The 17,806-nt window shown below is 35.1% G+C and overlaps 1 protein-coding gene across 3 annotated transcripts in view; it reads right to left on the reverse strand.

Moving 5' to 3' along the window:
• The window catches only part of STAG1 (stromal antigen 1), a 411,299-nt gene that overhangs the window by 8,167 nt on the left and 385,326 nt on the right, over positions 1–17,806 (reverse strand). For all 3 annotated transcript variants that reach the window (XM_053598524.1, XM_053598525.1, XM_053598526.1), the window contains 6 exons: positions 14,822–14,970; positions 14,007–14,135; positions 7,677–7,882; positions 3,484–3,658; positions 1,227–1,337; positions 605–719 (listed from right to left, as the gene is read on the reverse strand). In XM_053598524.1, coding sequence (XP_053454499.1) covers positions 605–719; positions 1,227–1,337; positions 3,484–3,658; positions 7,677–7,882; positions 14,007–14,135; positions 14,822–14,970 — 885 coding nt within the window. The remainder of the gene's footprint in view (positions 1–604; positions 720–1,226; positions 1,338–3,483; positions 3,659–7,676; positions 7,883–14,006; positions 14,136–14,821; positions 14,971–17,806) is intronic.

Consider the following 17,806-nt stretch of genomic DNA (forward strand, 5'->3'; position numbering starts at 1 on the left):
TATACAGAGAAAGCAGTATGATGAATTTCCATGTACTCACCACCTAGTTTCAAAAATTATCAACCATTTGGGCAATCTTGTTCCACTGAGTCTCCTTACTATCTTTTCTTCCCCATATCATTTCACCTATAATTACTTCAATGTTATCTATAACTCATGAAATCTTTTTAAAAACATAAGCACCATGCATTACTATTCCTGAAAAAATAATTTCTTAGGGTCACCTTTATTGAGTCCATACTCAAATTTCCTTATCTCAAACTTACTGCATAATAAAATTCCATTTTTTGTATTTGGTTGTAATGTTGAAACACAGTAAGAGGCCAGCTATACACACTATGCTGAAAGATCTGGTGTGAGCTCTTTTAAGAAGATAAAAAGAAGGAACCACTTCCTGTTATTTCCAGAATTCAAAACATGATGGCTTTAAAGGCAGGCTTGAAAAATACACAAGATCATCCAAATAACCATTGTTGGTCAATGTTACCACCTCCTCACTTCACTCTTCCTCCTATAGTGTTCTGAGAACAATTATAAGAGGATCATGCTACACCAATGAAATCACATATTTTAACAACAACAAAAATACAGTGAATTTCCTTACCAGATCAATAACCATGGTGTCTTCAAATTCTTCATTCATATCTTCTAACTGGCTCCGGGATGACATCATCACATCTTCAAAGATGGGCTCAGCATCTTCCTCCATCAGACCCCGACTGGTAAGGAAAAGTCAGAAAGCTATTCAGACTTAACCAATTTGAAGTTCTAGCTCTTTCTTAGATTAGCTCTTCTATTGTTCTAATAATGACCTACATAGACTACACAAATTATGACATTAAACTCCAGGATAATTAAGGATCATTCCTTTGGTTCACCAAAGATTTCATTTCAACTCATCAGAAGGAAGTATTATAATAATAATAATAACCATTTATTTACTATGTGTTAATTCCCCCACAAACTATCATGGGTTCTATTATTATCCCAATTTTACAAATGAGGAACCTGAGGAACAGATGTTTTAGAGTGGAACCTACCCAACACAGCAGTAGTAGGATTTAAATGCTGAAAGTCTCAAGAGCCTCCATTCCTTTCCTATGCTGCGTATCAAGAATTATAATTTTAACTCATAAGAGCAAATGTTAGACACCCACGTCATTTCACAAAATGACCAGCATCACATAGTTATTATGTTATTGTGATACTCAAATGTTAACACTTACACGGCATGCCTTACTCCAGTTCTCACTTTCATGTAGTTCATTCCTGTTCTGTCCTTCCGATTTAAGTCTTCTAACTTTGGCTGGCCTAACCAAGAGATCTGCATCTGAGGACTAAGAGAGGGTATGATTAATCATTTTGTGGTAGATGAATTTAGCTAATAAGCTCCATGCTAAAAAAGCCATGGTTAGCTGACTTAATCCCAATGGTAGGAGGAATTAACTGGACTTATTCCAGTGCTTTTACAAAAAAAGGCAGTAAGCTGCCCAAAGAGATCCCAAAGTCTCCAAGAGAAGCTGGCTAGGGCTACTTGTTGGATACTTAAACTATCTTTTGGCTTTGATCCCCAAATCTCTGCCAAGCAATGGTGCTTCTCAGACCTCTCTGTCTTGGACTGCTGCTCCAGTCAAGGCATACCTAGCTGGACAGCAACCCACTAAGAAACAGAAAAGATGCTGGTGTGGCAGCTGAAAGCTCTCCAGAATTGAATAGGGATGAGTATAAATTCTTTTCTCAGCTTCTTATGGAGTTAAATCCACTTGTATTCTCTACTTTCTGGCACATAGGAACTTGTATAAACACACAACTTGGAAATTTTACAGAATGTAAACTAGTGATTTTTAGCTTATAAAATCTGTCACATGAAGTTCTCTCCAAGTAGCTATCTTTAGATCATGTGGGGCTAACCAATTTGATTAAACCTATGAATCTAGAGCAGGGAAAACAAGAGAGACCACAGCCAGAGGACTGACAAGTGGTAAAGTGAGGTAGGCAAAGCAAGCTGCTCAAAGAGAAACCCACCCTGTAGGAAGAACTGTGGGGATCCTGGTCATAAGGCAAATCACCTTCTACTAGGACATTCTGCAGCACAAGACTGTCCCATTTATGCAAAGGTTGACAACAACTGTCCTCTCAGGTTTGAAGAGAGGCAGGTACTTTAAAAAGCAAAGGGAGTTGTATAAAAACCAGATCTGAATACTTTTAATATCATCTCTTTCCATTTTCGATTTGCTAAAGTTGTTGAGTTCAAGGGAGAATTCTCCCTTTTATCCATCAGAAAATTTACATTACTTCACTATACACAGAACTATAAGTGAGGAGCTAAGAGAATTTTGAAGTTGGATGGAAAACAACAAATAAGATTTTTATTAAAGAAAGATGGAGAGAGACTTTACCTCTTTCATGTTTACATGGATGGAGCTGGAACATATTCTTCTTAGTAAAGTATCTCAAGAATGGAAGAAAAAGTATCCGATGTACTCAGCCCTACTATGAAACTAATTTATGGGTTTCATATGAAAGCTATAACCCAGTTATAACCCAAGAATATAGGGAAGGAGAGAGAGGGGAGGGGTGGGGGGAGGATGGGCGGAGGGAGGGTAATTGGTGGGATTACACCTACAGTACATCTTACAAGGGTGCATGTGAAACTTAATAAATGTAGAATATAAATGTCTTAACACAATAACTAAGAAAATGCCGGGAAGGCTATGTTAACCAGTGTGATGAAAATATGTCAAATGGTCTATAAAACCAGTGTATGGTGCCCCATGATTGGATTAATGTACACAGCTACGATTTAATAATAATAATAATAATAATAACAATAATAAAAGATTTTTATAGCAAAACTCACACCAGCACTTTGCCTTCCCTACAATTTCCAGAGCCCTGTATACTAGAAAACATTTTAAGTGCTAGCATAGAGGCAAAGGTTAAGGGACCTTGATTCTTAAAGAGCAACTATTCTCAGAATTTTACAAATAAGATGTTAGAAATTCTTAATCCATGAACAGTTTAACTTTAAAATAGAAATGTAACCAAGTTAAAATACTATTAATCATTTAAATAGATGATAAAGGTAATACAAAGTCTATATTCTTGGTGTGCAGACTGCTGACAACTTAGCAGAGGCTCTTAAAGGTTTCTCTTGCTAAGGAAGTAACCTACATTATTCTCTTGGCAAGTTCCTGAGAAGAAGTAAATCTATCCAATGAAAATGCAAACTCTGGCTAAAATTAGCCCTTAGTGAGAGACACTATACATTTAAGGATTTGTGAACTCTGAGTAACTGATACATGCAATAATGTTTTTAGACATTTTATAAATCTTCTCATAAAAATCACCTATTTGTTGTTTTGTTTCCTCACAAACTGACCAGCAATCTGCTTTGATGAACAAATGAAGTTTTTCTAAATAGTTTTACTTTCTTTAACAGTTAAAAGTTTTATGCCAGTTACACAAATTTTTATTACTTACTTGTGTAAAAAGTCTGGTTCAGAACCATGTTCAGACTCAGGCTCTTGAATCTGCTCTCCCATGGGCCTGCTGTTTTCCCGCAGTACAGTAGAAGTGAGTTGTGGTGCTGGCAGGGGGCCAGGAGTCTGAATCATGGTGTCAGTTCTGTTTAGCCATGTGTTATCCAGACTCTCATCTATAAAATTCCAGTTAAAAGTCACATAATATTATGGGTGGAGTGAACTCTGGTGGCAATGTTAGCTTAGACTTGAAAAGTGTGACTCTGAAGTTAGACTGCCCAGTGTGAATCCCAGTTCTACTACTTGCATGATCTTTGTATAAATTATTAAACTTCCAAAGTTTGGTTTTCTCATATACAAAATCCTTATAGAGTTGGAAGGATTAAATGAGATAATGCATGCAATGATCAAGTGTTTGCTATCATCACATTATTTTCTCTTAAAGATTGCCCAATCTCTTGAGGATTTTTTCACCCTAGAAGGGGAAGAGGGTGGTCAGATGGACCTCTCCAACTTTCCTTTGCTGAAGCAATAAAGGGCCTCTTTCCTTGGCTTCATAGGGACCCTAGGCAGTAGTGCTTATAATCTGGCTGGCCATTATGGAGAAATCAGCACATCCCTGTGCACAACTGAACACTGGTCACTAGGGAAGTAACTTTTTTTGCCAGGTTATACAAGTGGAGAATGGTAGAGGCCGTTTTCATGCCTCTAAGTCCTTCAGGAAAGCTTTCCCTGATCATGCCACTCAGTCCTCAATTTCCACTCTTGTAACTTCTACAGCAGTGGTTCTCAACCTCTGGGTCACGACCCTTTTGTAACAATGAAAATAATTGCAGCATTAGGAAGGTTGAGAACCACTGTTCTAGAGGAAATATTTTATCATTCCTGCTCACTTAGGACTTAATTTTATACTATTTTGCATGAGCAGGGATGTGATTTATCATGTGTATAAATTACATTTAAATTCTTTCAAGGGACCAGGAACTCTTTTTCCCTTCTTCTGAAAATGGTTTATGAAAAACAGATTAAAGCATCATGTCCATACCTAACCTATCCTGATATAATATTACATAATTATAAAGCTTCTGGCCGGGTGTGGTAACTCATGCCTATAATCCCAGCACTTTAGAAGGCTGAGGCAGGATGACTGTTTGAGCCCAGGAGCGTGAGGTTACCCTGGGCTATCGCTGTTGCCACTGCACTCCAGCCTGAGCAACAGAGATCTTTAAAAAAAGAGAAGTTTCTCCTATAAAAATTTTAAGTTATTTTAATATGAGAAGGTTTTTAAAAGCCTGTAACTGCTATGGTTTTCCTTCTGAAGAATTTTAATCATGAAGTATAGTATGACTCTTATTTTTCCTCCCCCAATTAGGTCAACAGAGATGTGTGCTTGTTGCCATCATGCATTCCATCTTTCTCAGTATACTTTCTCAGGTTTCCAATATTTTGTCAGACATGTGTACCTTCTGGATTGGCTTTTCTGACCCTGGAAACACCTACCCATTTTTTAAAAAGATCATTCCGCTGATCTGAAGCTTACTACTGAGTCTCTTAATCAACAAAAATGTGTTTCATCATGTTTTATTCATACCACTTTTCATTCAACATTTAATTCCACACTTAAAAATTTATAGTAAAAGGTAAGTATCATTTAGGTTCTGAACATGGTAAATTCACCTGTCAGCTCTCTAATACATGCCAATTTTTTTCCCCCCAGAAAATCATTCTGGATTCATTAAAAGTTTGGTCAATCATGCCCTGATCAGAGCAGTTCTCATTCTGAAATCAAATTGCTTCTCTTCTCTCCCTGTGTATGCTATGCACTCCTTTATTAATACCTAATCTGTAGCACTTAGCACAGTTCTTAGGAAGGTGCTCAGTAGAGACTTACTGAATGAGTTAACTTCAGGAAGAACTCACTTTTCTTGAGCAGACTCTTCTAGCCCTTAAAATATTCCTCAATGATTAAATGATTATATCAATGTATACAGCTATGATTTAATAAAAAAAATATTCCTCAATGAAAACATTTCTTGTTTCTTGTAGTACCCTTTCCTCTTCATTCCAAAAGAAGAAATTCTGTTGCCTAGGAGTTCTAGGCATGCAACTTATTTTCATCATTTTGTAAATTTCAAATTGATACCAAGCTAGTTTTCTTTTTTACAATTTAACAATTACTGAATTAGGTTATCTGTTCCATATATGCTTCCCTTAACCCTGAAGATGATAAATGACTGCTCCATTACAGAATTATATATGGTTCTATAAATTCTCTAAACCTTAATTCCTTTAGTCCAGAGAATGACTAGAAAGATTTTAAGTTCCAAAGCTGAAACTTGGAAGGAAATCTTAAACTTTGTGAAGATTTTGTTAAATTTTAACATTTAGTGCTAATTCTTTTATTCTCTTTGAAATACAGATGCTGCCTAATCCACTAACATGCTAGATAAAAAATTACTATATATTGATAATATTCTGACAATAACAGTTAACATTCCTTGAGTGTTGCCTATGTGGCAAACACTGTGTTCAGTACTGCGTGTGTAGTAAGGGTTTTATTTAGAGTATCTTATTTAATATTCCTAGTAACTGACAGGATAGGTACTCTGATCAAAATTCATTCAATCAATGACTAAAGCTTAAAGATGTTAAGTAATATGCTCAAAGGTCACACAGCTGATATATGAGAAAGCCAGCTTTGAAATCTGGAACTCGGATGTTAGAATTTGTGCTCTTCATAGAAAACCTAGCTGGGTGTGATGGGAGGTGCCTGTAGTCCCAGCTGCTTGGAAAGCTGAGGCAGGAGGATTGCTTGAGCAAAAGAGTTTGAGGTTGCTGTGAGCTATGATGATGCCAAGGGACTCTACGCAGGGTGACAAAGTAAGACTCTGGTTCAAAAAATAATAATAACAGAATTTGCGCTCTTTATCAATAGTCAATAATACCTCCCCAATTATGAAAAGAAACATTAGATTTAAATTCTAACAAATTTTGCCACAAATTTTAGCAAAATTTTTGGTGAGTCACTTTTTTAGACAGCAGAGGCAAGATGATGAAAGATGAATCGGAAGTTCTAAAAGGGAGCAAAAGACTAGGAATCAGATTGCAGCTCTCCTCTCCTGGTTTGAAGAAAATTTATGAGAAAGGGAAAGATTATTTGAGGAAATAAGCATTTTCATGTGGAGGCTTTTTTTTTTTTTTGTAGTTTTTAGCTGGGTTTGAACCTGCCACCTCCGGTATATGGGGCCAGGGCCCTACCTACTCCTTTGAGCCACAGGCGCTGCCCCACATGGAGGCTTTTCTCAGTAAGTTTGACAGGAATGCTGTAGGAGTAATTTTTAGTCTTTTTAGATATGGGAATACCTACTATTGATCAGATTTTTATGACAATTCAACTTGTTGTTCCCCATAGTCCAAGAGGGGTTATAATGATAAAACCAGATTTGGCCATTGTTGTTATACATACAAAAATAAATTACCTAGCCAAGTGGCAGACTAGAAAGCTATTCTGGTATTTAATTTTTCTATCTTATTTTAAATTTTAATGTAGCAGGGGTCCTCAAACTACGGCCCGCGGGCCACATGCGGCAGTGTGATTATATTTGTTCTTGTTTTGTTTTTTTATTTCAAAATAAGATATGTGCAGTGTGCATAGGAATTTGTTCATAGTTTATTTTTTTAAACTATAGTCTGGCTCTCCAGTGATCTGAGGGACAGTGAACTGGCCCCCTGTTTAAAAAGTTTGAGGACCCCTGTTAATTGGGTGTCAATTTCACAGATCTTCGTAACTATTTTCTCTTTTTCTCTGGGCTTATTTCTTCTCTGTTCTATGCTTCTTAAAATGCTTTTTCCTTGACCTGTTACCTTTTTTCTTCTTTTCCTTCCTTCCCCACTTCCCCTTTTTGGGGTGGGAGGATGAGGTCTCACTATGTTGCCCAGGCTATTCTCAAGTCATCCTCCTGCCTCAGCATTCCAGTAGCTGGGACTATAGTAGCATGACCACTGTAACTGGATATCCTTGACCTTTTCTGTCCAACTTTCTCCATTACAACCTTTTTGCTTGACCATCTCAGTATCTATGAAATATACAAGGTAATCATGTGACTAACACTACTACCTTGCATCAATATATTATTTGTCACTTCATCTCTATAACCCTAGGCAAACTGTCTCATGGTGTAAATGCACACTTACCTTCTACTCGTTTTTTATGAAGTGGGGGTCGTCCTTTCTTATTCCTTACTGAGGATGTTTTGCTGCTGCTACTTCCACTATTCACAGACATTCTATCATCTTCACCCCCAGTGACTAATGAATTTCTATAGGAGATGAGTGGAAGCCATACATCTTCCCTCCTTTCCATCATCTGCTCAGTAAGAAATTTCTCCAGGTAAGAATGACTAGAAACACAAAAGAACCAGCAGTGATTTTTAAGGAAGCAGTATATGTATCACTAATTTAATTTCTTCCTTAACTTAAGGCTCTCTTTCTGCAGGTTGTGAAAAATGCCTACAGATATACATCAAAACTGTTAACAATGGTCACCTTTGGAAAGAGAAGGACTGAAAATTTAAGGTTTTGCTTCACATGTTACTGGAATACTTAACAACAATATATCACTAAGGTTATGTGTAGTGTGTAGTATGTGTGTGGGCATCTCCTATATTTCTTCCTTTGCTTTTAAACACCAATGTTCAAAAAACACCAGATGTTTGGATCAAAAAGATTACTAAATTTTCTTTTTTATTTTTATTATTTATTTTTTTTAGAGACAGAGTCTCACTTTGTCACCCCCGGTACAATGCTGTGGCATCACCACTCACAGCAACCTCCAGCTCTTGGGCTTAGGTGATTCTCTTGCCTCAGCCTCCCAAGTAGCTGGGACTACAAGCACCCACTACAATGCCTGGCTATTTTTTTGTTGCAGTTTGGCTTGGGCTGGGTTCGAACTCGCCACCCTTGGTACATGGAGCTGGCACCCTACTCACTGAGCCACAGGTGCTGCCCCTGAATTTTCTTTTAAGGTATTCAAACCAGAGCAGGATTTCTGGATTTACCTTTAACTGGGAAAAATGATAAAACAGAAAAAAATTTAAAAAATCTTTGTAAATTGTCTTAAGAGCAAATAGAGACAAATTTAATCAAGAAATCTATTAAATATTGGTAAGAACAGCAAGAGTTTGCAGCATTTGAACCACCTCCTGTTCCCTTCCCTTGTCCCCTCTCCCTGACTATGGCTCTGTATTGTGAAAACTTTACCCAAGGCAAGTGGCTGAGAAGGTAGGGGCTCCCTCTTTCTCTAGTTCCCCATCTGGGGGATACCTTGAAACAGAGCACATCATTTTCATTTCTCAGCCCCCCACCCCCAGCTAGCCCTATATTGCAGAAGCTCTATTCTGAGAAGCAACCCAGAGGAATGCAGCTGCTTTTTCCTAGCTAGCCTCCACGCATAGTGTACAAACTCTATCCCAGGCCCAGCTCCACTGGGGCCCTCAATGCCCCATCTCGATTCTTTCGTAGAGTTCTATACCTGGAGGGGCAAGCTGAGAATCAGGGATTCCCCTCCCCAGAAAAGATAAGAGCTGTTAACCTGAGAGAAAAAGGATGCTATCCCATTCCATTCCTCCCAACTTCCCCTTTAATGGCATAAAAGTTAAAGTTCTGCCCAGGGGCGGGGAACTGAATTTATTTGGAATGAAGAGTAGAAAATTCCTTTCCTAAGAGAACTGACAACACAAATCCTGATGGGGGGCAGATAATGATATAAGCACTCCAATTTGTACAAATACTCAACACACTGAAATTGGCATAAATGTATTTATGATCTATGTACAAAAGACAATAAAAAAATAAAATAAAAAAGAGGGGTGCTGGTAGCTCTTTGATACTAGCATCAACACATGACAATGACACTTCTGAAGAACAGCCAGAAGTCTAACAAAAAAAACAGCCCAGAAGAACTCTCCTGGGATCACAGTCAAACCTGCGAGTTGGATGTATTAATTACCTTGATTGCAGTAACAATTTTATAACATTTATGTATGTCAAAACATCATGTTATATATCTTAAATACATTAATTTTTATTTTTTTAAAAAGGAGGGGGAAAAAAACCCAAAGTGATTTTCCATTTTGGAAGCTCCAACTGATTCATTTGAGTACAGCCTACCCAATCATCCACTGTGCTGGTAATATATTATTCTGTGGCATGCATTTTTTTTTTTTTTTCATCTCAGCCCTGGAAGAATGCTTTATCAACAATTCTTAGTGGCTATTAATAGGCTGTGGCAATAACTTGACATTTTACATGTTTATTCTTATATGGAGAAAAAAGAATGAAGAAAAATGAAATATGGGATACCGTTGACATATGCCTAATGGAGTACCAAGAAAGAAGCAGAAAAAAATTAGAAGACAAATAGTGACTTAAATCTTTCCAAATTTGACTAAAATCATTAATTTATACATCCACAAAGTTTGGTGAATTCAAACAGGATAAATGCATAGACAGCTACATCCAGATTCATTACAGGAAAATTGCTGAAAGCCAAAGACAGAAAGAAAATCTTGGGCTAGGCACATTTGTTATCCCAGTACTCTGGGGGAGCTAAGTCAGAAGAGCATCTGAGACCAAGAGTTGAGACCAGCGTAGGCCACGTGGCAAGATATTGTCTCTACTAAAAACATAAAAAATTATCCAGGCATTGTGGTGCATGTCTATAGTCCCAGCTACTCAAGAAGTTGAGGCACATGGACTGTTTGGGCCCAGGAGTTTAAGGCTCGAATGAGTTATGGCTGGATCATAGCACTCCAGGCTGGGTGATGGAGTGAGATCTTGTCTAAATAAATAAAAAAAATAAAAAAAAATCTTCAAAGTAATAGGATAAAAATAACTCATACATATATAGGAAATCCAATAAAATTAATCATGATCAATTCTCATTAGAAAAAATGGAGGCTAAAGGCAGGAGAATGACAGTCAACGTGCTAAAAGTGAAAAACTATCAAACAAGAATCTTATATTCAGGAAAATTATATATCAAAACTAAAGACAAAATAAAGATACTCAGATGGACAAAAGCTGAGAGAATTTAGTGTTAGCAGACCTGCCTTACAAGAAATATTAAAGGAAGTTTTTTAAGCTGAAAGCAAATGACACCAGAGGGTAATTGAATTTACATGAAAAAGCAGAATGACAGTACAGGTATTTAGTAGATGGTTATATAATACAGTACAATTGTTAACCAGTGTGATGAAAATGTATCAAACAGTCTATAAAACCAGTGTATGGTGCCCCATGATTGCATTAATGTAGAAAGCTATGATTTAATAAAAAAAAGACAGTACAATTATATATTTACTTATCCTTTCCCTCTCAATTGATTTAAAAAGCAACTGTATATTGTACAAAAAACAATACGTTTATTATTATATTGTTGAGCCCCTAACGTAAAAATGTAATTTTGCTAACAAGCACAAAAGAGATGAGTGAGAGAGAAGCTGTATTGGAGTATGGAAATGATAGCAGATGGTAATTCAGATCTATAGGAAGAAATAAAGAGAACCAGAAATGGTCAAATAGGAGGGCTAATCTACCAAACTCTAAAAATGGCATTCCCCAACCTTTTCGGCACCATGGACCAGTTTCACGGAAGACAATTATTCCATACATTGAGGGTAGAGATAGGGGAGATTAGATTTTCTTTTTTGAGACAGAGTCTCAAACTATCACCCTGCATAGAGTGCCGTAGTATCACCGCTCACAGCAACCTCAAACTCTTGGGCTTAAGCAATTCTCTTGCCACAGCCTCCCAAGTAGCTTGGGACTATAGGTGCCCAACACAATGCCCAGCTATTTTTTTGTTGCAGCTGTCATTGTTGTTTTAGCTGGCCTGGCTGGGCTTGAACCCACCAGCCTCAGTGTATGTAGCAGGTGCCCTACCTGTTGAGCTATGGGTGCCCCCAGGGGGAGATTAGATTTTAAGGAGCATGCAACCTAGATCCCTTCATGCACAGTTTACATTAGGGTTTGTTCTCCTAGGAGAATCTAATGCTACTCCTGGTTTGACACGAGGTGGAGCTCAGGCAGTGATGTAAGCAATGAGATGCAACTATAAAACATAGATGAAGCTTTGCTTGCTGGCTTGGCCATTCATCTCCTGCTGTGTGGCCTGGTTCCTAATAGGCCACAGACTGGTACTAGTCTGTGGTTCCGGGGCTGGGGACCACAGCTTTAAAAGAGATAAGATTATCTCAAGTAATAATTACAATAATGTACTATTACTATTGGGTTTATAGTATGTACATTGATGTATTTTGTATAACAGTAACACAAAAAAGGGAGAGGGAAGAAATCGAGTTATATAGAGTTAAAGCTGTATTGCAAGGTCTCCAGAAAACTCACTAAGAAAAAGATGTTAAAATACTATTAAATATCATTAAATAGTATTTAATAAAATACTATTAAATATCTAGTGTAATATATTACACTAGAAAATAGCCACTTAATATAAAGACAGTAAAGGACAAAGAAAAAAAAACCTACTATAAGACATATAGAAAACAAAAAGTATAATAGCAGAGATTGTCAGGTTGATTTAAAAAAACATAATTTAACTTGTTGTCTACATGAAACACATTAGATTGAAAGACACAAACGCAGAGAGTGAAAAGAATGGAAAAAGTATACTAAATAAACAGTAACCAAAATAAAGCTGGAGTAGTTATAATAATATCAGACAAATATATTTTATGATAAAAATTAATGAGACAATGACATTTCAGAATTAACAGTCAACTGATTAGGAAAACACAACAATTAAAAATGTATGGGATCACAAGGCACAAAATACATAAAGAACACTGAAAACCAGTAAGTGGGAACAGCATGGGAGGAGGAGAGGGATAAAAACTTACCTATTGGGTATAACGAACACTATTCTAGTGATGGGTACACCAAAAAACCTGACTTAAGCATGATGCGAGGTTACTACACAACTAAAACATTTGTATCCCCTTAATATCTGCAAGTAATTAAAAAATATATATCTAACAGTGGATCCCCCAAATACATGATGCAAAAACTGACAGACCTGAAGGGACAAATAGACAATTCAATAATAATGGTTGGAGACCTCAATACCCCACCTTCAAAACAGATAGGACAACTAAGCAGAAGATGAAAAAGAAATTAGAAGACCTGCAAAATACTATAAACTATAAGCCAATTAGATTATAAGATATCTACAGAACAAAACTATACCCAACAACAGAAGAATTAACATATTCTTTCAAGCATACATAAAACACTGTCTAGGCTAAACCATATGTTTGAAAAAAGCTTTCATAAATTTAACTTAAGTTTTTTTTAAAGGCTACTTTAAGTGAAGCAGTGGGAGCAGAGAAAGAACAAAGCATTCTGTAAGTGGTCATGATCAATTCATTGTAAACATAAATTTAAAAGGAATGAAATCATACAATGCATATGTTCTGACACACTGGAATGAAATTAGAAATCCATAATAGAAGGAAAATTTGAAATTCAGAAATATGTGAAAATTACATAAAACATTTCTAAGTAACCAAAGAAAAAATAATAAATGAAATGAGAAGATACTCTGACATGAATGAAAATTGAAATGCAACATAACACAGGATTTAGCTAATGTTTAGTGGAAAATGTATAGCTGTAAATGTCTATATTAAAAAAGTTTTCAAACCACGCCACTCCCATCATGTTGAACATTCATCATTCTTTATTGTATTACCTACTCCATTTCAGTGTCTGAAATTCTTATTTTCTTGCCTGCCTATTTATACTGTGTCCCCCTGTATTATAAAATAAGCTTTAGAACAATAGCTGACCATATTAGGGACTCGATAAATGTTTTCTGACCAATATGAAGTCAACATCTTTCCTGAGAACTATCACTTATATTCATAGAAGCATTAATCATCTCTCCAAATTTCTTTTATTTAGAATATTATAACTGACTCTCCTTCCTATCAATTTTATAAATATCATCTAACTTTCTTATAAACTTTTCATCATTATGGTACCAGCCTTTTGAAAAGTTTCTAGGTTAGTTCTAAACAAAACTTATCATATCAAAATTCACTTTTAAAAATTATATATATATATTTACTTAAACTGTTATCAGTGATAACAAAAAGCAAACAAAAAAAAATCAATCTTTTGAAATAAGTCAGAAAATAAAATAAAACTAAAATGAAATAAAATCTTAATAAAATAAAACAAAATAAAACTAAAATGAAATTAAAGAAAAGGAGGAAGGGTTACACAATGGTTAAGCCAATGTTCAGACACCTTCAAACTACAGAATAAGAAATCATTTCCGTTTGCTTAAATTTCATCTTGAATATTCTAGAGTACAGTTCCTTAAAATTATTAGAGCCTAAATTATTGAAATTTTATTTAGATGATTAAAAATATTTCTACAAGTAAACAGTTAAAATTACAATGGAATCATTATCAAAACCACTTTTCTTATGATGTTCAACTTACACAGTCTTTTTGTCTTGTCGAAGAAGTTTAGAAGAAAATTCACTTAATACTTCAAGAAAAGCCAGATTAGGAGGTGGATATTCTTGTCCTTTCTGATTTTGGTATTTAAAGGCAAACTCTATGCCATCCCTGAAGTACAAGAAAATATCATCTTATTTTTCCAGATAGTGTTAAGAATTGTGCTAAAATTTGAGAAGGTAATGAAATCATTAATGAAGGTACTAAAATCTGATAAATTCAGGTAGTAAACAAATGACTGTATGACATATTTGCATATATACATATTTAATTTTACTATTTACAGCATAAAACTATAAATTGTAAAAAATAAACAAAAAAATAGCTGTATAGCAACAAAGCTAAATTCCATTGTATATTTTTTAGGGGTGATACGATAACCTGGAAAGGTAATTAGATTGTCAGAAATTTTGCTTCTTGGAGCCAGGCATTGTACCAAGCAGCTGTGCAAGTTTATAGAAGGCTTTCTGTCATTAATGAGACTGACCAAATCAACACAATATGGTCTTTTAAACCCACATCTGCCGTAACATTTTCTTACTGATAGACCAGACAAAAATATGTTACCAAACTTTCCTTTCTATACTTTGTAAGATGAAAAGGATGGCTGGTTTAAGTCAGTTTTTCTCAAATTAAAAAGGTCCTACTAGTTGAGAATCTCTAGATACTCTTTAAACATTTCTTATAACTTGAAAATTCTATTATTTGTCACTTTAAAAATGGGCCAAATAACAGTTACTTCATTTAAATTCCAGTAAATGAGATTCTTTATAACAGAAAGTATTTATCTTACTCACTTGTGAAGTGTAGCAACCGCTTCTCGCGTCTTTATCTGGTCCAGTCCAAATGTAAGGGCAAAGCGACGTGCCAATTCTTTAATGCCACTGACATGGGCAGATGTCCTATCTAGGTTGGGACCCTGTTCTTGAACAAGTTCATTAAACAACTAGTAGAAAGAAAAAGAGGAAAAAAAAAATCTATGGCTTGGAAATTTTAAAATTTTATTTATTTTCAGAATAGCTAATTAAAAAAAAAAAGGCACAAGGTGAAATATATTTCTCTCTTTGCACTGAACTTTACATAGCCATTCTGTTTCCTTACTTCAAATCATCTATTATTAGTTTCTTGAGTTTCCTGCAGTGGTATGATTAAAAGCAGTTAGGAATTTGTTTCTTTTAAATAATAAAAATAATAAAGAATATTTTGGGATGGGAAAAGAAAACATATTTACAGAAATACACTATGTATTTATAAACATCTATGTATACTTTTTGCTATTATTTTTACAAGATGGCAATATATGAAAAAAGTAAGGTTCAGAACTTTGTTTTTTCACTTATTATGTCTTAGATAAGAGCATTATATAAAAGACCATTTGGATATATGGGGCTATGATTTTTTCCATCCAATAACAAAATACACCAAAAAGTTCTTAATCTAGGTGGAAGACTTTTATAAATTATATATATGCATTATCTATACACTGTCAATAACAAAAACTCTGGACTACAATAACATGAACACAATTATCATTCCACTACCAATTCTAGAAACATAATTGTATCTGTACACATTTATTTTCTCTCCTGTTATCAGGGGTGAACTGTCCAGACTTTGATTTAAAGCCATCCTCTCCTTATGTACCAAAGAAGGAGTACATGAGGTTTCACCTGCTGAATGGTTTTGCTCTTGTGTTTACTGTTCTCTCTTGCATCATTAATTATTCCTTCTCTACTAGATGCTTCCATCTTAAAAATACTCCTAACTTCTTGATCATATTTCCTTTGCCAGCTACTAACCCATTTCTCTGATTCCTTTTATAGCAAAGGTCCTGAAATGTATTGTTAACATTTGTTTTCTTCAGTTCCTCATTTCCCAATTTATCAATTCACTTTAATCACACCATTCACTGGAATAGCTCTTGGTTTCTAAAAGGTTGTCCTTCCTTCTAGCTTTCTTCAGCAATGAATTGACCTGAACTACTTACTGTGCCATTAGTGAAAGAACAGTTCTTCCACAGATTTCAAATTTATTCACAGATAATAGTTTATGAATTCTTATACTTTTTAAAATGTTTCCACAGATAGGTATATACAATAGCCTTCAACTTTAAAATTTGCATTTAAAGTGATTACAAAGAGTACCTTTCATTATAAAAAAAATTGAAGGAATATGAAAGTAAAAGTTATCCTGGGTGGCGCCTGTGGCTCAAAGGAGTAGGGCACTAGCCCCATATGCCAGAGATGGTGGGTTCAAACCCAGCCCCTGCCAAAAACTGCAAAAATAAATAAATAAATAAATAAAAATAAAAAAGAAAGGTAAAAGCATTAAAAAGTTATCCTTTCTCCCACCAAATATCATTATTCTCTCCAAATGTCACCAGGGCAAAGGGCTAAATTGGTATATATACGTATAAAGTTTTTATCTTTACATAAATAGTATCATAATACGTATTACTATTTTGTCCTGAAATTTTTCACTTATTATTTTGTCTTAAAAATCTTTTAGCTACTTCAGAGTATCCCAGTTTATTTAACCATTCTTCTATTGATGGACATTTAGTCTATTTCCATTTCTTACTATTCCAGAGATTGTGGCAATGCGACTTCTTTACAAACATATCTTGGTATATATCTGCATATATTCATGTAGATACCTAGAAGCAAAACTACTGACTTAAAGGAAATATACCGTGTATATCTTAAATTTTGAAATTTACTGCAAAACGGTCTTCTAAGAAGGCAAGAGCAACTCCTTTCAAAAGGGATCTTTCTGTATTAACTTGGATTGAGCTGAAACACATTCTTCTTAGTACAGTATCACAAGAATGAGAAAGCAAGTATCCAATGTACTTAATACTAATATGAAGCCAGTAGGTAAACTAATATATGCCCACACAAAAGAAAAACTCCATTCAATTCAAGTTGGGGGAAAGGGGAAAGGAGACAGGATGATGGGTGTGCTCCCACCTAATGGGCACAATGTAAAGGTATATGGCACACTTCCTGGGTGTGGGATACAACTACAACAGGAACTTTACCTAACAAACGCAATTGTAACCTAATTGTTTGTACCCTCAAATTAAACTGAAAAAAAAAGGGGGGGGGACTGTTTTCTCCATCAATCATTGTAATTGATGCCAATCTGTTCAGCAGTAATAAATATCTCCCCATTTTACCTTGTATTTCACTACTAATGAAGCTATGCCTCTTTTCATGTCCTCTGTTCATTTTTCTACAGGATTTATTTTTCTTACTGATTTGTAGAATTTTAAATAAATGATTGAAAATATTTCCCCATCTGTCATTTTTTTAAAACTTTGTTCACAGTGCTGATTGATGTACAAACCTATTTAAATTTACACAGATTGATTAGTTTTCACTTTGTGCCTTCTTCAGAAAAAAGATTTTAAAAATATCCTCTTACTTTCTTCTAAACTTTTCATCTTTACCATTTATATATAATTCATCTAGTAGTTATTTTGGTATATGTTGGATAGGGCTATAAACAGCTATTTTTCCAAATACATAGTCAGGTGACCCCTCACCATTTATTGAACAGTACCAATCCTTTCTCCACCTTTATTATAAACTAAATACATAATATACGTAGATACAGATATGCATATACCACTAGCTCCCTGAAATCTCTATTTTAACTTATTAGGCATTTACCAGAAATCTTATTTACATAATATAGCAATATATTTTCTTATATGGGTATTACTGGTATCCTTTTTCATTAACAACTTTTTACATTTTCTTTTTAGACTTTTAATTTGA

The sequence above is a fragment of the Nycticebus coucang genome, chromosome 8 (genome assembly GCF_027406575.1).
Source record: "Nycticebus coucang isolate mNycCou1 chromosome 8, mNycCou1.pri, whole genome shotgun sequence".
Taxonomy (NCBI): Eukaryota; Metazoa; Chordata; class Mammalia; order Primates; family Lorisidae; genus Nycticebus; species Nycticebus coucang.